Source organism: Rhinoderma darwinii, chromosome 1 (genome assembly GCF_050947455.1).
Source record: "Rhinoderma darwinii isolate aRhiDar2 chromosome 1, aRhiDar2.hap1, whole genome shotgun sequence".
Classification (NCBI taxonomy): Eukaryota; Metazoa; Chordata; class Amphibia; order Anura; family Rhinodermatidae; genus Rhinoderma; species Rhinoderma darwinii.
This window is the reverse complement of record NC_134687.1, coordinates 218095951-218122346: the sequence shown is the minus strand read 5'-3', so window position 1 is coordinate 218122346 and position 26396 is coordinate 218095951. Positions and strand designations below refer to the sequence as shown.

General features: G+C 43.7%; 1 protein-coding gene across 2 annotated transcripts in view; it reads left to right on the top strand.

The window, feature by feature from the left end:
- CCDC158 (coiled-coil domain containing 158) overlaps positions 1 to 26396 on the top strand; it is a 193773-nt gene that overhangs the window by 5003 nt on the left and 162374 nt on the right. For both annotated transcript variants that reach the window (XM_075849847.1, XM_075849848.1), the window contains exons 2-4: positions 17474 to 17516; positions 22121 to 22269; positions 22676 to 22929. In XM_075849847.1, the coding sequence (XP_075705962.1) occupies positions 17488 to 17516; positions 22121 to 22269; positions 22676 to 22929 (432 nt within the window). In that variant the 5' untranslated portion in view covers positions 17474 to 17487. The remainder of the gene's footprint in view (positions 1 to 17473; positions 17517 to 22120; positions 22270 to 22675; positions 22930 to 26396) is intronic.

Genomic DNA, 26396 nt, shown 5'->3' with positions numbered 1-26396 from the left:
GTGTGTAACGGAGCCGTTGCCTAGCAACGGCCGGGCGGGCAGAAGTACATTACAGATATATTACACTAACCAGCAGCCACTTGTCTCTATCAATCACTGATAGAGAGAAGAGGCTGCTGATTAAAATAAAATAAAAAGCAGTTCATACGTAGCCCGGTCATTGTCTTGGTGACGAGTCCCTCTTCTTCCTCCAGTCCGACTTTCCTGTATGACGCGGCAGCCTGTGATTGGCTGCAGAGGCCGCTGCAGCCTGTGATTGGCTGCAGAGGCGGTCACATGGGATGAAGCGTCATCCCTGGAGGCCGGCCTTCTGACATCATCCAGACTTGCGTGACCGCCACTACAGCCTGTGATTGACTGCAGCGGTGACATGGGATGAAACGTCATCCCAGGAGGCTGGAAAGGACGAAAATGCAGGGAGTTCTGGGTAAGTATGAACTGATTTTTTTATTTTTTATTTCATAAATTGTATGTTGCGCGTGCCGAGCATGGTCATTCTTCAGCGCTAGTCACTGTCCAGGGTGCTGAAAGAGTTACCGCCGATCACTGCAGCCCATTAACTCTTTCAGCACCCTGTACATTGACTAGCGCTGAACAACCCCGCTCTTTCAGCACCCTGGACAGTACCATGCTCGGCGCTCGGAAACGGAAACACGGAGTGCACACGGGTGTGTACACGGAAATCACATGGCCGCTAAAACGGGTGATGGAAGTGTGCACGAGGCCTAACCCATACCTCCCATCTTTCAAGTATCACAAAGAGGGACAACCGATGCGTAGCGCAGCGCGGCAAATTTTTTAGCTTTAAGCCATGCCTCTAACTCCGCCCAATCCCCACCCATACACACCTGGTTCAGCCCACACAGGGTCATGCTCCCATAGTGCCTCCCCACAGTATAATGCCAAATAGCTGCCCCCACACAGTATAATGCCCCCATAGCTGCCCTCATACAGTATAATGTCCACACAGATGCCCCCATACAGTATAATGCCCACACAGATGCCCCCATACAGTATAGTGCCCACACAAATTCCTCCATACAGCATAATGCCACAATAGCTGCCACTTACAGCATTATATCCCCATAGCTGCCCCCATACAGTATAGTTTCCCATAGCTGCCCCCATAGATGATAATGCCCCATAGCTGCCCCATAGCTGCCCCATACTGTATAATGCCTTATAGCCGCCCCATACAGTATAATACGCCCATAGCTGCCCCATACAGTGTAATACCCCCATAGATGCCCCATGCAGTAAAATGCCCCATAGCTGCCCCATACAGTATAATGCCCCTTTAGCTGCCACCATACACCAATGTCTCCTTAGCTGCCACCATACAATAAAATTCCCCATATCTGTCCCCATACAGTATAATGCCACCTTAGCTGCCAGCATACAATATAATTCCCCCTTAGCTGCCCCTAGTGGCAGTAACCACATATAAATTGCAAGTTCTCACTTAACTATGTAACTGTAACAATCCCTCAGCTTCAAGGCTTTTGGGTTTAATGTTTTCATTCTCTAGCATATGAAAAATTAACTAATTTAACTAATTAGCAAACATATTTCCAAACGAATAGGCAGCACTACACAGGACTTCAATTCAGTGAAAAAAGATTTATTCACCTATACGTCAGTGCAACGTTTCAGCCCACATGGGCTTTCCTCCAGCCTGCTTGAGAAAGGCCCATGTGGGCTGAAACGTTGCACTGACGTATGGCTGAATAAACCTTTTTTCACTGAATTGAAGTCCTGTGTAGTGCTGCCTATTCGTTTGGAAATATATATGTGGGACTGGAGTCTGAGGTCCTAAGGCTTGTGCACACACAACTACGCTTATTTTGCATTTATATGTGCTGCTCTTCCTTTTTCTACTTAATTGGCAAACATGCTACAATGCTTTAATTTCAAGCTGTATTCTGAGAACTATTCTTGATACAATACTAAATTACTGTTAATCAATTAGTTATTTGAACTACTATAACACTATATTACTATAATAATAATAATAATAATAATAATAATAATAATACATTACTATAATAATAATAATAATAATAATAATAATAATAATAATAATAATACTACATTACTATAATAATAATAATAATAATAATAATAATAATACTACATTACTATAATAATACCGCTAGATTTAAAATTTGAGAGAATTCTCCACGTGCTTATTTCAACAATCCAGTTTTCCAGTTTAAGTGTCCCTAAATGCAGTCCGGCAGCTTACTTTGCAGCGTTTGGCAGACACATATGTCACGATTGGGCAACCCCTTTTTAGATAGTGCCACAGAGTCCTCTATAGATAGTGCCACAGGCCATCTTTAGATAATGCCACAGTGCCCTCTGTAGATAATGCCACAGTGCCCTCTGTAGATAATGCCACAGTGCCCTCTGTAGATAATGCAACACACCCCTAGATAATGCCACAGTGTCCTCTGTAGATACTGCCACACACCCACTTGAAGATAATGCCACAGTGCCCTCTGTAGATGCTGCCACAGTGCCCTCTTTAGATTCTGCCACAGTGCCCTCTGTAGATGCTGCCACAGTGCCCTCTGTAGATTCTGCCACAGTGCCCTCTGTAGATGCTGCCATAGTGCCCTCTGTAGATACTGCCACAGTGCCCTCTGTAGATGCTACCACAGTGCCCTCTGTAGATGCTACCACAGTGCCCTCTGTAGATGCTACCACAGTGCCCTCCGTAGATGCTGCCACAGTGCCCTCCGTTGATGCTGCCACAGTGTTCACCGTAGATGTTTCCACAGTGCCCTCCGTAGATGCTGCCACAGTGCCCTCCGTAGATGCTGCCACATTGCCCTCTGCAGATGCTGCCACATTGCCCTCCGCAGATGCTGCAACATTGCCCTCTGCAGATGCTGCCACAGTGCCCTCTGCAGATGCTGCCACAGTGCTCTCTGCAGATAATGCCACACACACCCCAAGTAGATAGCTCCATTGGGGCTCCCTCTAGGAGTGGAATCCCCAGCCAGAGCATTGCCGACGCTTTGGCTGGGGATTCCTCTGCTGTTGGAGCCTGGACCGGAATGTGACATCAGGGGCAACCCCAGAGCTAGTGTCCCGGAGCAGAGCACTAGTATAGGCTCTGCGCCAGAACTCTGGGGAAGCCACTGACATCAGTGTCCACATATGGACAGTCATGTCAGGGGCTTGCCCAGAGCTGGGGTCCCGGAGCAGAGCCACTTCAAGCACTCTGCCTGGGATTCCAGCTCTGCTCCTGACATCACTGTCCATATATGGACAAGGATGTCAGGGGCAACCTCAGAGCTGCAGTCCCGGGCAGAGTGCTAGTAGGCTTTTCCTGGGACTCCAGCTGTGCTTCTGACATCACTGGGACTCCTTCTCTGGGGAAGCCCCTGACATCACTATCGATGTATGTACAGCGATGTCAGAGGCTTCCCCGGAGTCCTGGAGCAGAGATTATACTAGCGCTTTGCCCGGCACTCCAGCTCTGGGAAAGCCCCAGACATCGCTGTCCATTCCACAGAGTCCCGGAGCAGAGCCTATACTAGCGCTCTGCACGGGACTCTGGCTCTGGGGAAGCCCCAGACATCGCTGTCCATATGTGGACAGCGATGTCAGGGAATTCCACAGAGTCCCGGAGCAGAGCCTGTATTAGCGACTCTGTGTCCCGCGGGCCGCAGATGACAGCTCTAGGGGCCGCATTCTTGAGACCCCTGTTTTAAACTATGTAACTATGTAATTGTAATGAACCCTCAGCTTCAAGGCTTTTGGGTGTAATGTTTTCATTCACTGGTGTATGGAAAGTTGCAATCTAACTAATTGGCAAACATGCTACAATACTTTACTTTCAAGCGGTATTCTGAGAATATAAATGTATGGTATGTTACTAGTATATGCCATAACACATGATCGTGGGAGGTCCAACTAGTGATTAATCACACCTCCCAACTTTCAAGTATCGCAAAGAGGGACAACTGCTGCGGCAATTCTTCCCCTTTTAAGCCCAATCCCCGCAAATACACACCCGCCTCAGCCCACACAGTATCATGCTCCCATAGTGCCTCCCACACAGAATAATGTTCCAATAGCTGCTCCCATACAGTTCAATGCCCCATAGATGCACCCATACAGTATAATGCCCCCATAGATGCACCCATACATTATAATGCCCCCATAGATTATAATGCCCCATAGCTGCCCCATACTGTATAATGCCCCATAGCCGCCCCCATACAGTATAACGCGCCCAGAGCTGCCCCATACAGTAAAATGCCCCCATAGCGGCCCCATACAGTATAATGCCCCTTAGCTGCCACCATACAATATAATTCCCCATAGCTGTCCCCATACAGTATAATGCCACCTTAACTGCCCCATACAATATAATGCCCCGTTAGCTGCTCCTAGTGGCAGTAACCACATATAAAGTGCCAGTGCTCACTTAGTACCCAAGTTCCCATGTAGATAGTGCTACACAAAGTGCCCATGTACTGTAGATAGCGCCACAGTGTCCCCTGTAGACAGAGCCCATATAGTGCCACAGTGCCCATGTAGGTAGTGCAACACCCCCTTGAAGATAGCGCCATCCCCTGTAGATAGAACTATTGGGGCTCCCTCTGGGAGTATAATCCCCGGCCAGAGCATCGACAACGCTCTGGCCGGCCATTCTGTTCTTGGAGGGAGTCCCTGACGTCACTACAGTGACGTCAGTAAACACTGAAGCAGGGAGCTGATGTTTCCTTGCTTCAGCATTGGATTCAACTGTATCTGCGTCCTGAGGACGCAGATACAGTTGACACTGGGACATACCACTGGCCGCCCAGGACAGCGGGACACAGCCCAGAATCTAGGACTGTTCCGTTGAAATCAGGACGGTTGGGAGGCATGTGTAACCATGGCCGGCCTTAGCTATGTGCGACACGTGCGGTCGCACAGTGCGCCGGCCGCCATGCTGTAAGGGGGGCGCCAGCGGGTGAATTTCTCCCGCTCTGCGGCTACTGATCGGGGCGCCAGCAGGTCAGGTGTCAATCACTGACCTCACTCCTGGCTTTCCCATGCGGCGACTACCGCTCCCCCTCCTCGTCTTACATCCTGAGTTATGATCAGGCGTGATGACATCACTCAGGACGAAAGACAGGGAGGAGACTATCTTACCATGCGATCCTGCTCTGGCTATTTCCCCAGGGCTCCGTTCCAGCAGCATCAGCGGACGCAGTGCACTAAGAAGCCCAGCAGGTCAGTCAGACTGTGGGCTTTGGTTACATAGTTACATAGTTACATCGTTTGTACGGTTGAAAAAAGACACATGTCCATCAAGTTCAACCAAGGGATGGGAAAGGGGAAGTGGGATGGGAAAGGGGAAGTAAAAAATTTCTACACATAGGAGCTAATATTTTTTTGTTCTAGGAAATTATCTAAGCCTTTTTTAAAGCCATCTACTGTCCCTGCTGTGACCAGCTCCTGCGGTAGGCTATTCCATAAATTCACCGTTCTCACAGTAAAGAAGGCTTGTCACCTCTGCAGGTTGAACCTTTCTTTTTCCAGACGGAGGGAGTGCCCCCTTGTTTTTTGAGGGGGTTTTACATGGAACAGGATTTCACCATATTTTTTGTATGTGCCATTCATATATTTATATAAGTTAATCATGTCCCCCCTTAGTCGTCTTTTCTCAAGGCTAAATAGGTTTAGTTCTTTTAATCTTTCCTCATAACTTAGATTCTCCATGCCCCTTATTAGCTTCGTTGCTCTTCTTTGTATTTTTTCCAACTCCAGGGCATCCTTTCTATGAACTGGAGCCCAGAACTGGACTGCATATTCTAGATGAGGCCTCACTAATGCTTTGTAAAGTGGTAATATTACATCCCTGTCCCGCGAGTCCATGCCTCTTTTGATACACGACAATATTTTGCTGGCCTTTGAAGCAGCTGATTGACACTGAATGCTGTTTTTTAGTTTATGATTTACAATTACACCCAGATCCTTCTCATCAAGTGACTCCCCCAGTGTAGCTCCCCCTAGGACATATGATGCATGCAGGTTGTTCGTACCCAGGTGCATAACTTTACATTTATCTACATTAAACTTCATTTGCCAAGTGGACGCCCAAACACTTAGTTTGTTTAAATCTGCCTGCAATTCACAAACATCTTCCATAGTCTGAACTATATTGCATAGCTTGGTGTCATCTGCAAAAATAGAAATAGTGCTATTAATCCCATCCTCTATATCATTAATAAATAAGTTGAATAATAGTGGTCCCAGCACTAAACCCTGTGGTACACCACTTATAACTGGGGACCATTCAGAGTAGGAATCTTTGACCACAACTCTCTGGATACGGTCCTTGAGCCAACTCTCAATCCAATTACAAACTATACTTTCTAAACCTATAGTCCTTCATTTACCCATTAGACGTCTATGGGGGACAGTGTCAAATGCTTTTGCAAAGTCCAAAAACACTATATCCACAGCGGCCCCTCTGTCTAGGCTTCTGCTTACCTCTTCATAAATACAAATCAGGTTGGTTTGACAGCTTCTGTCCTTTGTAAAACCGTGCTGGCTGTCACTTTTAATACTATTTATTTTCACATAATTCTGTATATAGTCCCTCAATAGCCCCTCAAACATTTTCCCCACAATTGATGTTAAAGAGGCTCTGTCACCAGATTTTGCAACCCCTATCTGCTATTGCAGCAGATAGGCGCTGCAATGTAGATTACAGTAACGTTTTTATTTTTAAAAAACGAGCATTTTATGACCATTTTCGTATTTATGCAAATGAGGCTTGCAAAAGTACAACTGGGCGTGTTGAAAAGTAAAAGTACAACTGGGCGTGTATTATGTGCGTACATCGGGGCGTGTTTACTACTTTTACTAGCTGGGCTTTCTGAAGAGAAGTGTCATCCACTTCTCTTCAGAACGCCCAGCTTCTGGCAGTGCAGATCTGTGGCAGTGCAGATCTAGCTACTTACCTGCAAACGCTGATGCTGCTGCAGAATCAACTGTAGCCTCTGGTGCCGACACGATGCAGGACCTGTGAGTGACGTCACAGATCTGCACTGCCAGAAGCTGGGCGTTCTAAAGAGAAGTGGATGATACTTCTCATCAGAATGCCCAGCAAGTAAAAGTAGTAAACACGCCCCGATGTACGCACATAATACACGCCCAGTTGTACTTTTACTTTTCAACACGCCCAGTTGTACTTTTGCAAGCCTCATTTGCATAAATACGAAAATGGTCATAACTTGGCCAAAAATGCTCGTTTTTTAAAAATAAAAACGTTACTGTAATCTACATTGCAGCGCCTATCTGCTGCAATAGCAGATAGGGGTTGCACAATCTGGTGACAGAGCCTCTTTAAGCTTACTGGTCTATAATTACCCGGCGAAGACCTAGAGCCCTTTTTGAAAATAGGCACCACATTTGCCCTGCGCCAGTCCCTTGGCACTATACCAGTGATGAGAGACTCTCTAAATATTATGAAGAGGGGGACAGAAATAACTGAACTAAGCTCCTTAAGAAGTCTAGGTTGTATGGGGGCACTGATGAGGGTCTAAAAATGGCAAATGGACAGAGGATTCAGTGTCACCTTGGTGCCCATTTGCCACTTATTGCCTCTTTAGTGTCCTGTTCAGTGCCCCTTCGATGCCCATTTGACATTTATTGCCCATTTATTGTTCTGTGACAGAGGGTGCTAAAGGGGCAGTAAATGGCAAATATGCATCAAGGAGGCACTGAACATAAGGACACTAAAGGGGAAATAAGTGGAAAATGGGCACCAAGGTGGCACTGAAAGACACTGTTAATAAATGGCAGATGGGCACATTGTTCAGTTGCTCCATAGTGCACATTTACCATTTGTTGACTTTTTAGACCCTGTACACATTACATTAGAGGTTAAAAATAAATTCTGTTGAAGCAGTAGAGGAGAAGTTAAAATAAAAAATAACTTATACTTACCTTTATCCTCCCAAATGTTCTTGCGCTGGGGGCTCCCGTCACCTCTGTTCACTGTTTGTATACAGAGCACCTGCAGCGGTGATGTACTGTCAACGTGATGTCACCACTGCAGCCGCTCTGTATATAAACCGAGAACAGAGGTGACGGGAGCCCCCAACGCAGGAACGTCTGGGAAGAGAGAGGTATGAGCTGCTTTCTAATTTAACCCTTTCAGGACGGAGACATTTATTGCTTTTTCATTTAAGTTTTTCACTACATGCCTTCCTAGAGCCATAACTGTTTTTTATTTTTCCGTCAATAGGATGGTGGTTCTTTTTTGCGGCACGAGTTGTAGTTTCTATTGGTAGCATTTAAAGTACCATATAATGTACTGGGAAACGGGAAAAAATTCTTCTACATCTGCCAATTGGGAAAACTGCGTTTTGTTCCGACGGGGCGTTTTTTACACGGCCGTTTAAAAAAAAAGTGCATGTCACATCTTCAGCCGTTTTCAGGGCCATTTTTCATAGACTCTATAGAAAAACAGCTCTAAAAACGTAGCAAAAAACACTACTTTGAATAAAAAACGGCTGAAAATCAGGAGCTGTTTTCCCTTGAAAACAGCTTCGTATTTTGAGACGTTTTTTTACTTTGTGCGTGCACATACCCTTAAAAGCACTAGTGTTTTTGTAAAGTTCTTTTTAAACTGCAGGCACTTTTGACACATATTCATCGCGTATTTTGCCGCTCAATCAGAACTCCCATTGACTATAGAAATTAGGTGCGATTTCAGCACATTTTCGGCACGTTTTACGTGCCAAAGAATTGATCTGACACTACTTTTTTTACGCGACACATTTTTAAACAAAACGTGTCGTATGCACTAACGGCGCGCTATACCATTGATGTCAATGGGACGCTTAAACCAAGCATTTTTGACGCGTTTTTCGTTGTGACAAAAGCACAAACAAAAGCACCAAATGCAGACAATACATAACAATGATAAATGGAGTGGGGGGCACCAAAGGGCAATTCCGCACAGGGCACCCTGTAGCCTAAGGCCGGCCATCTGTGTAACCCTCTGTCAGCTAAACACATCAGCTGCACAAATCTCTTTCCAGGCATGCCCTACCCCAATAGGTAGTAACGGCAGGTACAATTACAGTATTTTAAAAAGAGCTAGATGCTAATCTAATAACAAATGGCAATGGGGATCTTAATTAAGCAATGAATAGGGTACTCGACGGTTGAACTTAGTGGACAAGTGTCTTTTTTTAAACTATGTAACTATGTAACTGTAACTAACCCTCAGCTTCAAGGCATTTGGGTGTAATGTTTTAATTCACTGGTGTATGGAAAGTTGCAATCTAACTAATTGGCAAACATGCTACAATGCTTTACTTTCAAGCAGTATTCTGAGAATATAAATGTATGGTATGTTACTAGTATATGCCATAACACATGATCGTGGGAGGTCCAACTACTGATTAATCATACCTCCCAACTTTTAAGTATCGCAAAGAGGGACAACTGCTGCGGCAATTCTTCCCCTTTTAAGCCACGTCTCTAATCCCGCCCAATCCCCGCCCATACACACCCGCCTAATCCCCGCCCATACACACCCGCCTCAGCCCACACAGTATCATGCACCCATAGTGCCTCCCACACAGAATAATGTTCCAATAGCTGCCCCCATACAGTATAATGCCCCATAGATGCACCCATACTATATAATGCCCCCATAGATGCACCCATACATTTTAATGCCTCCATAGATTATAATGCCAAATAGATGCCCCATACTGTATAATGCCCCATAGCCGCCCCGTACAGTATAATATGCCCATAGCTGCCCCATACAGTATAATACCCCCATAGCTGCCCCATACAGTAAAATGCCCCCATAGCTGCCCCATACAGTATAATGCCCCCTTAGCTGCCACCATACAGTATAATGTCTCCTTACCTGCCACCATACAATATAATTCCCCATAGCTGTCCCCATACAGTATAATGCCACCTTAGCTGCCCCATACAATATAATGCCCCGTTAGCTGCCCCTAGTGGCAGCAACCACATATAAAGTGCCAGTGCTCACTTAGTACCCCAGTGCCCATGTAGATAGTGCCACACAAAGTGCCCATGTACTGTAGATAGCGCCACAGTGTCCCCTGTAGATAGAGCCCATATAGTGCCACAGTGCCTATTTAGGTAGTGCCACACCCCCCTTGAAGATAGCGCCACCCCCTGTAGGTAGCACCATTGGGGCTCCCTCTGGGAGCATAATCCCCGGCCAGGGCGTCGGCAACGCTCTGGCCTGGATTCCTTTCCTGGAGGGAGTCCTTGACGTCACTACAGTGATGTCAGTGAACGCTGAAGCAGGGAGCTGATGGTTCCTTGTTTCAGCATTTGATTCAACTGTATCTGCGTCCTGAGGACGCAGATACAGTTGACACCGGGACATACTACCGGCCGCCCGGGACAGCGGGACGCCGCCTGGAGACCGGGACTGTGTCGCTGAATCCGGGACGGTTGGGAGGTATGTGTAACCCTCTGTCAGCTAAACACATCAGCTGCACAAATCTCTTTCCAGGCATGCCCTACCCAAATAGATAGTAATGGCAGGCACAATGACAGCATTTTAAAAAGACATTATACATTATAATGCCCCTATAGATTCCCCCCATACAGTATAGTGCCCCCATAGCTACCACCATACTTCATAATGCCCCCATAGCTACCACCATATACTATAAGGTCCCTTTATCTGCCACCATACACAATAATGCCCCCAAAGCTGCCCCATATAGTATAATGCCTTTGTAGCTCCCCCATATGGTATAATGCCCCTCTAGCTGCCACCATACAGTATAATGCCCCTTAGCTGCCCCCATACAGTATAATGCCCCATTATACACAGTATAATGCCCCCTTATCTGCCCATAGTGCCAGGGCCCACATATAAATTGCCAGTGACCACATAGTGCCCATGTAGATAGTGCCACAGTGCCCATGTAGATAGCGCCACAGTGTCCCCTGTAGATAGTGCCACAGTGCCCATGTAAGTAGTGCCACACTCCCCTTAAAGATAGGGTCACCCCCCCTGTAGATAGCGAACACCCCTGTAACCATTGGGACACCCTCCAGGGGCAGAATCCCCAGCCAGAGCGTCCGCAACACGGTGGCTGGGGATTCCGCTCTAGGAGAAGCCACAGTGACGTCAGGGATTCCCTCTAGGAGGGGAATCCCCGGTCATATCATCGGCAACGCTCTGGCAGGGCATTCCGTGGAGGAGCTACTGGACATTGAGGTTAAGGGCTTCCCCGGGCTCAGCGCTAAAAGTAGTGCTGTGCACAGAGAGTCGTGTGTACTAATGCTGAAACAGGGAGCTGACGGTTCCCTGCTTCAGCAGTGAGTTTAACTGTATCTGTGTCCTGCGGATGCAGATGCAGTTGACACCGGTAGTCAGTGAAATACCACCAGTCGCCCAGGATATCGGGACACCGGCCGAAATCCTGGGACAGTTGGGAGTTATGGATTAATCTTTAGGGACTTTTATTCAAATTAATATTGTTGTGTTACATTACCTGCAAATCTTCTGGTCAGGAGTGGCTCTGTTCAGGTTAAAGTGGTCATATGCCCTTTACTATCAGTGCAGCCTCTTTCTCCTAACAATATTCCTCATCTTTGGATTTAACCCTTTAACTCTTTTTCACACCGTGACATAATAGCATGTCAAGTGCCTTAGTCAGTTTAGTGCCGGCTAGATCACTCGTAGCAGGACGGCTGTAATACACAGCAACTGCTGGGATTGGAGAAAACTCTGATCTGGTCAGTTAACCTGTCCAGCGTTGTTATCAAACCTGACCATGGCACTGTATAAAGTGAGAACCCCCCTTGTACTCATGATCGCAGTCTGAGGCAAAGACAAAGGCCTTTAGCACACAAATGGTCCCAGGGCTTTCTCTTGTACAAGCCATTTAGGGCATACCAGTGGTGATGTGTCCTTCTTTCCTTACCTTTTTTCTTAATCTATCCTGAGACGTTGGGTGTGAATTGACCAGCTTTTAAAATAAAACATTCCCTGTCACGAGATGTCTATTATATATGCAGGGCATCAGGAATTTATGGGCCCCATACAGCCAAGGAGTGTACAATTAAATGTGTGGGGGGTGTACAATTAAATATGGCAACAGGGATGAAATGCAAACTGGCAGGGGCTCTGTGGAGTGGCAGGATGGAGACAGTAGATGTGCAGGGGTTTTGTCAGGGTACTATAGGTAGAGACTAGGTGGCAGGACTCTGTGAGGGGGACAAGAGGGTTGGTGAAATGAATAGTGGGAAGAGCAGGAGGGAGATACAAAATGACAGGGGCTCTGTGGAGGAGTGGGTGGATGACAGTAGGTGTTTATGGGCTCTGTGGGGGTGTAGGAGGGGGCAACATAAAAACAAAATCATTGCACTGAAGCTGCTGCCTATACACAGCAGAATCACTCACCAAGTTGCAGTTCTGGCTGATGCTTCTCGCTCATGCAGGATTTAAGATCTTCCACCGTCGCTGCATGCCTGGACGAAGTCTCCGTCTCCTCCTCACATCCGGCACCCTTGTCTCCTGCGTAGTTTCCAGACCAGTTGCTAAAATTAATTCAGACCTTTGACCAGACTCCTCTTAAAGGGGTTTTGCAGTCCCTAAAAATTGATGGTCTATTCTCAGGATAGGCCATCAACATCTGATCGGTCAGGATCCGACTCCTGGCAGCTCTGTGGATCAGCTGTTTTGAAGGGGCCGCAGTGTTCGTACGAGCGCTGATTCCCCTCCATTCGTTGTCTGCTAGTACTGTGAATCGCAGACACACTTGTAGTGGTGGTCCACAGTATTACAGCCTTCTCCTAATTGAAATGGATAGGAGAAGGCTGTAATACTGTGAACCGCTGCTACAAGTATGTCAGTGATTCACAGTGTGAGCAGTAAAAATAATGAAAGGAAAGCAGCTGATCGGTGGCGGTGCCGGGAGTCGGATCCCGACCGATCAGATATTGATGACCTATCCTGAGGATAGACCATCAATTTTTAGGGACTGAACAACACCTTTAAATAAATTTAGACCCTAGACCAGACTGCTGTCTTGACTTGACCACTCCATGGTTCTCTGTCTCCTCTGAGTACCTCCACACTAGGTCCTGATGTGACACTGGAAGGAGACATTACTGCAAAGCGAGGAGCTGTAAGGATTCCCTTGTGCCAACTGTCTGTTTTTCATGGCCGTTTTGCATCAGTTTCTTTTCTCCCAACCCCCTGAAAAAACACCACAGTGTCCATGTAGATAGTGCCGCAATGTCCCTGTAGATAGTGCCACAGTGCCCACTGTGGATAGTGCCCACATAGTGCCAGTGCCCATAGTACCACAGTGCCCACATAGTGCCACAGTGCCCACTGTAGATAGTGCTGCAATGTCCCTGTAGGTAGTGCCACAGTGCGCACTGTAGATAGTGCCAGTGCCCACATAGTACCACAGTGCCCACATATAAAGTGACAAAGTGCCATAGTGCCCACATATAAAGTGCCAGTGCCCACATAGTGCCACCTTGCCCACTGTAGAAAGTGCCACAGTGCCCACATATAAAGTGACATAGTGCCCACATATAAAGTGCCAGAGCCCACATAGTGCCACAGTGCCCATGTAGATAGTGCCACACGCAGTGCCCAAGTAGATAGGGCCGCAGTGTCCCCTGTAGATATTGCCACCACCCCTGTAGATAGCACCACTATAGCTCCCTGTAAGAGCGGAAGCCCCGGCTCGAGCCCGCTCTGGCTACGGATTCCACACCTACAGGGAGCCCCTGATGTCTCTGTTGCCGACACTCTGGTCGGGGATTCCACTCTCGGAGGAGCCTCTGACGTCACTGTCCATATATGGACAGAGACGTCAGGGGCTCCCTCTAGGAGTGGAATCCACGGCTCTGGCCGGAAATTCTGCTCCTACAGGGAGCTACAGTGGCGCTTTCTACAGGGGGGGTGGTGCTATCTACAGGGGGGGTGGCTGGTGCTATCTAAAGGGGGGTGCTATCTACGGGGGAGGGGGCTATCTACCTATCTGCCATGTCATTTCTGGCCGGGCCCCTGATGACAGTACCGCCAGTACTGCCCTGAGGGCAGCCCTGTATATATGTGTCTATGTGTGTTGCAACCCAGCATTTGTGATTTAAATTGCAGCCTGTCAAAGGTTTTGCTAGCATGTAACAATATTGTATTGTATTTGTTTTATGAGTTTAGAACCAAATTCAAACAAAAGTAAGGATGGACACGTCTGTATGCCCTAACAGATGTCTGCATGTATTTCTGTGTACAGGCACAATACATTTTACAATAAATAAGTACAGATGTAGTCAAGTTTATCTTGAATCTGATAACTTGCTGCAGCATGACAAAACCGAAGAAAGCAACATGAATCAATATATCCCAGTAAAGAAGTAAATGGAATGCATATAGAGTTCAATGGGTTGATTAACGGGTGTTAAACCCAAGCAGCATCACAACTGAATATATAAGACCAAAAGAGAAAGAATGAATGCTGAGAAACACGGGGGTAATGAAAAAATACGACAATATTTTATTAACATAAAAAAATTATACAATAATAAAAAGTCCATAGACCAACAGTAAAAACACGGACACTCTACTGGGAATTGCCCAGATATGCACAAATGTAAAGTTAGACATGCGTAAATCCCCTAATAGACATAGTGGCTAAAGTATATATGATGATATCAGATATAGTCAGCTTAAATAAGCAAATTTGATTTTACACAACAAAAGACATTGAAAATAAAAGGTCAAGTTAAAGTTTCTTGACACTGTGTATTGAATGCGTTAAAAGTTTAGATGAAGATGGCTACATCTGTATGCCAATATATTGTAATAAAAAGAAATTTAAAAAAAAGCTCCTTTTTTGGGACTCCCCCCCCCCCCCCCCCCCCCCGAAAAAAATCACATTTAGAAAATAAAAAAAATTCTAACCATCACAACACATACAATAAATACATATACTTATACTTATTTTAGGTGTGCATAATAGCAATACAAAATGCCCCCCCCCCCCCCTCCAAATAAAAAAATACATATTATCCAGCAAGACCTTGAAAAAAGTCATTTTGCATCACCGAAATTCTGAGACTCATAACTTTCTTTTTAGATTTCCTTGTTTTTTGTGGAATGGATTGTAATTTTTATTGGTACCATTTTGAGGTATATATGACTTATTGACTATTATCTATAAAAAAAAATTGCGGGTAATGAAAAAAACCAGCAAATCTAACATTTATTTATTTTTTCTTACGCCATACGCCGTGCAGTAAAAATAATAAGTTATCTTTATTGTGCATGTCATTACAATTGTGGCAGAGCAAAATATGTTTTTTGTTTTTTTTATGGCAGAGCGCTGATGGGCTGACAGAGAGCCCTCTCCCTCTGTCAAACACTTTAGATGCCGTGGTCGCTAGATGCTCCAGCGGCATGACACCCTGTGGTTAGATTGTCACTGGGGGTGCCTTCTAACAGAAAAATATTGTCCAAAGTTGACCTTAACCTTTTCACGGCGGCCACTAATGGGCTTTATTCTGATGCATATGCCTTTCCATGGCGCGGCATCAGAATAAATAAACAGAGCAGGGAGCCGTTGAATCTGCCTGCTCTCAGCTACCAGAGGTAGCTGAGGGCTGGAGGCATCCCTGCTCGAACGGGTGAGATCGATATCAGTATCGATCTCACCTGTTTAACCCCTCAGATGCGGCGCTCAATAGCGAGCGCCGCATCTGAGTTGTTTTGGAGAGAGGGAGGGAGCTCCCTCTCATTCCACTGAAACCCGGCTAATAAAGGCCCCCAGGTCTGCCTGTAGTGAATGCCTGCTAGGTCATGCCAGGGGCATGACCTAGCAGATGCCTGTCCGTTTTACACTAATACACTGCAATACAGAAGTATTGCAGTGTATTATAAAAGCGATTGGATGATCACATATTAAAGTCCCCTAGTGGGACTAGTAAAAAAAGTAAAAAAAAAGTTTAATAAAGCTAATAAAAAAAAAGTGAAAAAACAAATTGCTGTTTTCTGTGAATCCTGCCTTAAAAAAAATGTGATAAAAGTGATCGAAAAGTTGCATCTACTCCAAAATAGTACCAATAAAAACTACAAGTCGTCCCGCAAAAAAAGGCCTCATACAACTGCATCGGCGGAACAATAAAAAAGTTATGGCTCTTTAAATATGGAGACACAAAAACAAATAATTTTGAAAAAAAAGTTTTTTTTACAGTGTAAAAGCAGTAAAACATACAAAATATATACACATTTGGTATAGTTGCAATTGTAACAACCTTCTGAATAAAGTTATTGTGTGATTTATGCCACATGGTAAACGGCATCGATTTAGGATGCAAAAAAGTGTGGTGAAATTTCAATTTTTTTTCTATTTCCCCCCCAAAAAAAGTTAATAGAAGTTAATCAATAAATTATATGTACCCCAAAATGGTGCAATTAAAAAATACAACTTGTCCCGCAAAACTTGTCCCAAAAAAACAAGACCTTATACAGCTATGTCGACGCAAAAATAAAAAAGTTATAGCTCTTGGAATGCGACGATGGAAAAACGTTAAAAATAGCTTGGTCATTAAGGTTTAAAATAGGCTGGTCATTAAAGGGTTAAGGCCTCCATCACACAGGGTTTTCATCTGGTGTCTTGAGGGTATGTTCACACGGCCAAATTTCAGACGTATACGAGGCGTATTATGCCTCGTTTTACGTCTGAAAATACGGCTCCAATACGTCGGCAAACATCTGCCCATTCATTTGAATGGGTTTGCCGACGTACTGTGCAGACGACCTGTTATTTACGAGTCGTCGTTTGACAGCTGTCAAACGACGACTCGTAAAAATACAGCCTCGTCAAAAGAAGTGCAGGACACTTCTTTCAGACGTTTTTGGAGCTGTTTTCTCATAGACTCCAATGAAAACAGCTCCAAAAACGGACGTAAAAAACGCCGCGAAAACGGCGCGAAAAATGCGAGTTGGTCAAAAAACGTCTGAAAAGCAGGGTCTGTTTTCCCTTGAAAACAGCTCTGGATTTTCAGACGTTTTGGTTGACTACGTGTGAACATACCCTAAACTACATGAAAAATATTTTTATTGTGCTTTTACATGTGTTTTTATAGGTGTTTTTTTATTAAGTGTTATTTTGTAAAATCATTTTTCCTGGGGTTTTTAAAGACCTATACAGGACTTGCAGCCCTTCTGCTCCAGGGGAGGTTTCTGTCCTCCCTGAGCTCGCCTTACCCAGAGCATGCTGCGTTTTGATAACAATGCCACTGACCTCAAAAACGCCACAAACTAAAACGCTGTGTATGTAGACTTACATTTATAGAATAGGAAATTATAAAAAAAATTAGCATACATTTATTTTAAATGTATACATTAAGAGAACTTATTCTTGCTTGTTGTAACCTCTCATCAGTTTTTATTCAGTATGTTTATTCTATTCTCTTTCAGAAGTTACCAGGACAATGGCCAACAAAAGCCTCCTATCATTAAGGTACAAAAATAAAATAAAATAAAAAACTACAGAAACCTATAAACATTTATTAATCATATAAATGTAATCTCTTTGTATGACGCAATATATTTCTTTCCAAAATGCAGGATCACGATGATCTGCATGAATTAAGGGGAACCTGTCACTAGGTTTGTAGCCACTAAACCACCCGCATGCCGTTATTCAGCTGGGGTTTAGTGTTCCAAACCTGCCCACATCAAAAATACAATTTTTGGGAATAATTTTTTTCTTTTACACAGTTACATAAATTAAATAAGACACAGGTCCATGACACAGGTTCTCACTTAAAGAGGCTCTGTCACCAGATTTTGCAACCCCTATCTGCTATTGCAGCAGATCGGCGCTGCAATGTAGATTACAGTAACGTTTTTATTTAAAAAAAACAAGCATTTTTGGCCAAGTTATGACCATTTTTGTATTTATGGAAATGAGGCTTGCAAAAGTACAACTGGGCGTGTTGAAAAGTAAAAGTACAACTAAGCGTGTATTATGTGCGTACATCGGGGCGTTTTTACTTCTTTTACTAGCTGGGCGTTCTGACGAGAAGTATCATCCACTTCTCTTCAGAACGCCCAGCTTCTGGCAGATCACGCTGTGACGTCACTTCCCCAGGTCCTGCATCGTGTCAGATGAGCGAGGACACATCGGCACCAGAGGCTACAGATGATTCTGCAGCAGCATCGGCGTTTGCAGGTAAGTCGATGTAGCTACTTACCTGCAAACGCTGATGCTGCTGCAGAATCAACTGTAGCCTCTGGTGCCGATGTGTCCTCGCTCGTCTGACACAATGCAGGACCTGTGAGTGACGTCACAGCGTGATCTCTCGAGAACACGGCTGTGTCTGCACTGCCAGAAGCTGGGCGTTGTGAAGAGAAGTGGATGATACTTCTCGTCAGAACGCCCAGCTAGTAAAAGAAGTAAACACGCCCCGATGTACGCACATAATACACGCCCACTTGTACTTTTACTTTTCAACACGCCCAGTTGTACTTTTGCAAGCCTCATTTGCATAAATACAACAATGGTCATAACTTGGCCAAAAATGCTCGTTTTTTAAAAATAAAAACGTTACTGTAATCTACATTGCAGCGCCGATCTGCTGCAATAGCAGATAGGGGCTGCAAAATCTGGTGACAGAGCCTCTTTAATGACATGTTTTTTATTGCTAGATTACTTATAACCCTCAATGCCATTTGTCAGTAAGTAAACATCTAGCTCTTTTTTTTAAATGCTGATATAGTATCTGCCATTACTACCTCGTGGGGTAGGGCATTCCACAGTTTGACCAGTCTAACTGTAAAGAACCCTTTCCTATATTGATGTCTGAAACGTCTTTCTTCCACATGGAAGTTAGTAAAGTAAATTGCAACTTACCATGAGAGTCCGGGTAAGTCCAGCGACATCTGTGTACTATCCTTTGTTTAATGTGCGCAATGCACATGCACCCAATTCCTCTACCTGTCTCATCTCGGTAAACTGTAAGTTACTTTACTAACTATTCCCAAAACGGACGTATTTCATATGGGCAGGCTTTTTACTCTAAACCCTAGCTATATAACGGCATGCTGGTGGTTTAGTAACTCCAAACTGACAGGTTCCCTTTAAGATATTATCATAGCATTAGAGTTTTTCCTTTAAGGGATACAAATTTTAGGATGTAATTTGCAGAGGCGCAGCTATAAGGCTGGGTTCACACGACCTATTTTCAGACGTAAACAAGGCGTATTATGCCTCGTTTTACGTCTGAAAATAGGGCTACAATACGTCGGCAAACATCTGCCCATTCATTTGAATGGGTTTGCCGACGTACTGTGCAGACAACCTGTCATTTACGCGTCGTCGTTTGACAGCTGTCAAACGACGACGCGTAAAAATACAGCCTCGTCAAAAGAAGTGCAGGACACTTCTTTCAGACGTAATTTGAGCCAGACAACATTGAACTCAATGAAGCACAGCTCAAAATTTACGGCTGTCAGAGAAGCCTCGCAAAATGCGAGGAGGAGGAATTACGGCTGAAACGAGGCAGCTGTTTTCTCCTGAAAACAGTCTGTCATTTCAGCCGTAAAAGCCTCTCATCGTGTGCACATACCCTAAGGGTTGAAGAGGTAGAAGTCACACTTGGACACTGGTACCTGTGGAGGCACACAGGCCCCTCTGCCACATAGGAAGACACCAGTATTCAAAATGGTAACTGGTAGGTACGAGTCCTGTTACAGCTTTTGCATTGGTGCCCAGGAAGTTGAGGTTATGCTTCTGGTTATGTTTCTAGATAAGATATTTTTATTTCATCTAAGGCCAGATTTTCAGGCCAGAAAATTTTCAGGTGGTCCTGTGGGAAAGGGTGCCTGCTGCTCAAGCTTTATGCTGATATACATTTGATGCAGCTCTATGCTAAACGCTTGGATTTAAACATACGTAAAGGCAAGTTAACCCTTTCAAGCCTTTTTTTATGTAGTGTATGGTTTTTAGGATTTTAAACATTTTTCTAATACACATTTATTAAAATTTTTATTTAGTTTTAGCCGGACTGACAGCTCAGACTCCTGTGTGCCTCTGACACACAATCTAACCCTAATAGCGATCAAATCTAAGTTCATCAACTTACAATAGATTTGATCAGTACTAGGGTTAGATAATGTGTCAGTTTAGGAGCAACTGTCAGTCCAGCTGACTGACGGATTCGGCTTACAGTGGCGTTATGCTACTTCTATGTAAAGTGGATATATAGAAGATGCAGCGCTAAAACTAAATTACATTTTTAATAAATGTACTGTATATTAGAAAAATGTTTAAAATCACAAAACACATTACATAACATAAGGCTTTCAATGTTTACATAGCCTTTAGAGTTTGGGTATCCATGCAGGAGGAATTTTAAAAAGGGGTTTCCAAGCCTTTTACTGCCATGGTGGAGACTGCAAAATGCCTTCCTATCGTACATACTGTCCAGGAATTTACGGATGATTGGTAACTGTTGTCAACACCTAATATTCCTGGTGGTTTACGATTCATGTGAATGGGATAGTGCTGCAATACCTTGCACAGTCGCGACAAATGTAATGACGTGTGCAAGTACGAACAAAAATGAAATCGAAATAAATAATGAAGAGAACCCTTCAAACAGTTGATCAGCCAGGGTGCCAATCACAGTTATGTAGTGCCAACCCTGACTTTGTTACATTTACACTAATCAATCAGAATTTTACAACAGATCATATTGTGCCTGTGGGCTCTTGTAAATTCAGTATTGATTCCATGTAATACCTTCACAATTTACCTATTTCAATTCACAATTTTTATCTCCATTCCAAGATTTGTATGTTTTTGGATCGTTGATTAAACTTCAACATGGGCCTAAATGCAAATGTTCCTCTGTAGGGTCTTCAGATATACTGTAGATCTGGTTTAATAACTTATCACGCCAGATCTAAATTGCATTATTAAGGCCCTATTACACCTGCCAATTTTGGCCGCTGCAGTGAGCTCCGATCAACGAGACAGCTCGTTGATCGGCGCTCGTTTGAGCCTGTCACAAGGAGCTATGTAGGGGGACGAGTGGTCGTTACTCCGATCGCTCGTCCACATACATTATTATCATGTCGGCAGCGCGTCTCCCTGTTTACATAGGGAGATGTGCTGCCAACAACGATAATATTTCACTTTTTTAAAACGATACGATCAGCAGATGAATGAGTGTTTGCTCGTTCATCTGCGGCTCGCTGCCCTGTTTACACAGGGCGATTATCGGCAACAAGCGTTCTATAAACGATCATATTCCCGATAATTGCCAGTGTAAAAACCCCTTTACAGATGTGTCCACCCTTACCTTTGCCTCCCTTTGGTTAAAGGCTATGTACACCTTTAAAAATGTTTTTTTTTTTTAAATAAATATGTTTATCAGTGTGTTTGGTGCAACTTTCTAATTACATTTTATTAAAAAATATTTTTACTTTTTGAGACTTTTTATCTTGTATACAGAGCAGCTGTATCTGGCGCTGAAACCTATATCCGCCAAGTCAGCATCATTGACGGGTTCAGTATCAGCGGGCCCTGCGTGTCTTTGACATGCAGGATCGAGCAGTTACCGATCACATCTAAGTTCATCTCAAAAAGTCGAATTATTTTTTAATAAAATGCAATTAGAAAGTTGCACCAAACACACTTATACACATTTTTATTAAAAAAAGTTTTCAAAGGTGTACATGAAAACAAATCAAATACAATATTGCAATATGCTAGAAAAACCCTTGAAAGCCTGCAATACACATCACAGTCACTGGGTGGCCACACATAGACAGACATAGCATAGACATCTCATAACAGAGTATCACGATATCAGGTTGTTGTTTTTTGTTTTATTAAAGCTGGTCATCTCACACCACACATGTCAGGATATGTTGAGATAAGAGAAAAGGTAAGGAAGGACACATCTGCGCATTATATCTGACTATAGTATGTGTTGTTTGCAATATAATATAGTATATAATGTCCCATAGACACAGCAGACATATGTTGACCAAAACATTGGGCTTTTAATTTGTAGATGGAATGTTATTTTGCTGCACTTTTCTATCATTTCTTAGGGCTGAGTTAGATGAGCAAACAAAAGAGATCCAGAAATTGCAAAAAGAAGTGGAACAGGCCACACAGAACACTATAAATCAGCTGTCAATATCTTCCCGGGAGAAATGCTACAAACTTAGCGCTAAAAATAACCATATTGCACCCAAAGGTATGTCAATGCTGAAAAGTTACTTTATATTATAAAGAAGTACTGGAAGTCTGAAACATATCCATAGGGCCCCATGCAGCCGGTGCATGCCAAAAGTGTGTCCTTTCGGCATATGCCTGACAAAAATGCATCAACATACCTGCATTTTTATTTTTTTCTGTATAGAATATCATGGTAGACTACGCTCCGCTATACAGAGGGATACAGTAAAAAAAAAAATGTAAACGGCGCAGTTTATGTTTTCATACAATAGAGCCCAATGGGCAACGTATTTTATATGTATGCCTATACAGTGTATGTCTATACAGTGACACTTAATGAGTCTTACACATTGGTTGGCAAAGTGAACCTACATAAATGAGATGATTGTACTATAATAGATGTAAACATTTTCTTTATTATTTAGAATCGTCTACTTCAAGTTCAGTAAGAGGCAATCCAAGTTTCTTCTCATCGATCCCACTCCAGGCTTTATTATTACAAAGTTCGCCATGCATTCAACAAACAGCAAACGGAGAGGAGAGTATCTTACAAAAAAAAAGCGGCCTAATGCAGAATACTATGGCTGGAACTAGCTGTCCTGTTGGTACATACAGTGACAAGACAACCGTGAAAGATTATTCTTCATTGTTTAGGGATTCACAAAGAAGAATTGAACAAGTAAGTCTTACGTTATCCACAGCACCTATCACAGTTTGAGAAGTTGAGAATCATCATGCATATTGGAATAGGGCATGGAAATATTTAAGGTTGTGACGATATGGGTACATTAATTGCTCAGAATGCACTGCTGCACTAAAGAATTGTCATTAATGCCAATGATTTCACCTGACGTATGGCGTGTATATTGGAAATAGTTGTTGAAACCTTGCATGCTGTTAATGCCAACTTTTTATTTGATTTAGTTACAATATCAAAGTTTAAGGCCCTGTTCACACAGTACAGATTTGCTACAGATTTTGCATGTGTTTTTTTTAATACAAAACCTGAAACAGAACCTTAAAAAAAGAAAAATATAAATGAACTATTAAAATGTAACATGCGTTTTTATGGGGGTTGAGTGACAATTTTGATGGCAGATTTCTTTGGGTGTCATTGTGTACATGCTTTTTTTCTGGTGTTTTTAAGTCCTACAGAGAAGCCTATGGGAAAATCACCTGACAAAATGGCATACCCTGTATTTGAAAAAAAAACGCCACTGACCCCAAAATTGCATCAAAAACGTAACAAACCAAAACGCATTTGTATGTAGTGAATTTAATATTTTGCTATAGAATTTTATGTAACAGCTGGTCGCACTAAAAACGCCACAAAAACCGCCATTAAAAGTGCTATGAAAAACGTACAAAAACGCAGCAAAACGCTGTGTGTGAATCCAGCCTAAAGCATGGGAGTGGTTGGATTTCAGACTACATGTGACAGGGTGGATATAAGGGGGTTATCTGGGATTTTAAAATGTATTGCCTATCCTTAGGATAAGCCATCAATATTAGATTGGTGGGAGTCCGACTCTCAATACCCCCGCCGATCAGCTGTTTGAAGGGGCTGCAGTGCTCGTATAAGAGAATAGGACAGTAGTACTGCAATGCCTCGTACAGCTGCTACTAAAGTAATGACGTGTGCCATTCCAAACAGAAGAGGTAAACAATGAAGAGGCTGCAGCACCGCAGACCCTTTAAACAGCTGATCGGCGGGGGTGCAGAGTCGGACCCCCACCGATTTAATATTGATGGCCTATCCTAAGGCTTGACCATCAATTTCAAAAATCCTGGTTTAAGTCCTTTTAGGGCACGTTCACACGTGGCGGAATTGCTGTGGAATTCCGCTGCTGACAGTCCACACTGGAAATCCGCAGCATACAGTCTGTCCATTGGTTTTCACACCTTTTTAGTTATCTTCGTGCAGACGTTGCAGACAACTCTGCTGCGGACCATAGGCTGCGGTGCGGAATTTGGTGTCCGCAGCATACACTGGCTGTTGCGGACTTGATGCGTACTTGTGGCGGAATTTCTCGATTGACTTCAATGGAGTTGCAGAATTACGCAATGAAATCCGCAGATGTTATGTGTGTTGCGTTGCGGATTGCTTTCACGAACAGGATATTTCATCATTCTGGCTGGACCTATGTGTTTCGAGGTCTATAGCCAGACTGAGATGGAATGTTTTAAAAAAGAGCAGGACGTACTCTTCACCTGAATCCGCAACGACTAATCCGCAGCAATTTACTGCACATTTTAGGCAGAGGCGCAACGGAATCTGCAACGCAGATTATGTGCGGCATTGATGCGGACAGTGTCTGCAGAATTCCGCCACGTCTGAACATGCCCTAAGACTACATAGTCAAACCAGCTAAACGGCAGCCACAGATCCCTAATAGAACAGAGCTAAAAGCAGGCAAGCGGCAGCCCAGAAGAAAATAAATAGTGGGTAAACATTACCCAAAAGGTATAGATTTACATATACATTTTAAGAACACAACTGTACATTTTCTAGAAAAATAGTCTGAATACAGCATGCAAAAGTACCGAATTAGATCAAACTATACCAGTTGTAACAGTATCTCCGATGCCAGTCCTCATTATTATTTGTATATATAGCGCTTTACATAGCATACTATTAACATTATTTGATATAGTGTGAATAGATACTTTATACTTATAATGAAGAAATCTGAAAACCTGCAATCAGTTAACAATTTATTGCATATAAAAAATTAATCCTGAAATAAATGATCAGAGGTTAGGCCAGAAAGCACATTAAAGGTCACTTATGTATCTAAAATGTTCAGTGTTTGACCTAATTTGTCAGTAAATTGGCCTGTCCCCCACATTATTATTAAATAATTGAAAATGTCTATTAGGCCTTATTTAGACAAATGAGTGTAAACTGGGTCCGAGTAGCATCCGTGCAGGATCCGTTTTCACGAATCCCTTATAGACTTGAGTCTATTGAGGGATCCGTGAAACAGGCGAAAATAGGACATGTCCTATTTTTTCACGGGCCCTTCACACGGTTCCTTAAAACAACGACCGTGTGAACAGCCCCATTGAAATACATGCGTCCGTCTGACAGTCGTTAAAAAAACATCCGACACGCGGACGATATTTATGTTCATCTAAATAAAGCCTTACACTGCGTACCCTGTCAATCTATTACATTGTGTACTCTGATTCTTATAAAACAAGATGTAGTTTCAAGGTTCTAACTACATTTACATGAAAGGGTTAATTAACACAAATAACATTCAGCTGTCTGATGGTTGCCTTAGGGTACGGCCACACGGAGCGGCCCTGACACGGTCGCAACGCGGCTAACAACCGCGCCGGCACCATGTTCGGTGCAGCTGTCAAACAGCCTGTTTGTGGCCGCTTGTTAATGCAGGTAAACCGTCCCTTTATCTGCAAGAATTTGCAAATTACAACTTACCTCCTATTCATTCTCTATGGCAGCGCCGGAAAAAGCTGAACACTGCACTCGGATATCTCCTCCGCTCCCATAGAGAATGAATAGAGCGGCAGTGCACATGCTCATGTAACCGGAATACCCCTTAACTAGGTATTTTGACAGCCGCTCCTACATAGTGCCAGCACGGTTGTTAGCCGCGTTGTGACCGTGTCAGGGCCGCTCTGTGTGGCCGTACCCTCAGGCGATAATTCTGCAGAGTCTAGCTTTATTTGGCATTTAAATTTGTAGGAGGTTATTTATCAACCTTTCTACGCCACTTTTCTGCCACTCTTGTGGCAAGGGGCGTGGCTTTGGGGAAAGGGGTGTGGCCATTGGAACCTAACAAATTTATTATAATTTATGCCAGAAAACTGTATAGTGGAAATTTACGCCAGCTCCTATCTGCCGTAAATTTCACTTCATGGGGTATAGCAAGAAAGAGGCCTCTACCTTGCCACCCCTCGATCAGACTCTCCCCCGTCCGCCCCCTATTGAATAGTTAAATTTAAAAAATGAAATAAAAAGAAATACATGAAAAAAATTATACTCCGCTTTCCGCTCCTCTTCTCTCCTTCAGCTCCCTCATCACTCCAGCGCTACTCATACAACGTAATGACGTCGGGCAGCGTCACGACGTTGTATGCGATGCAGCACTAATGACGTTGAAGTACTGCGTCGCATAT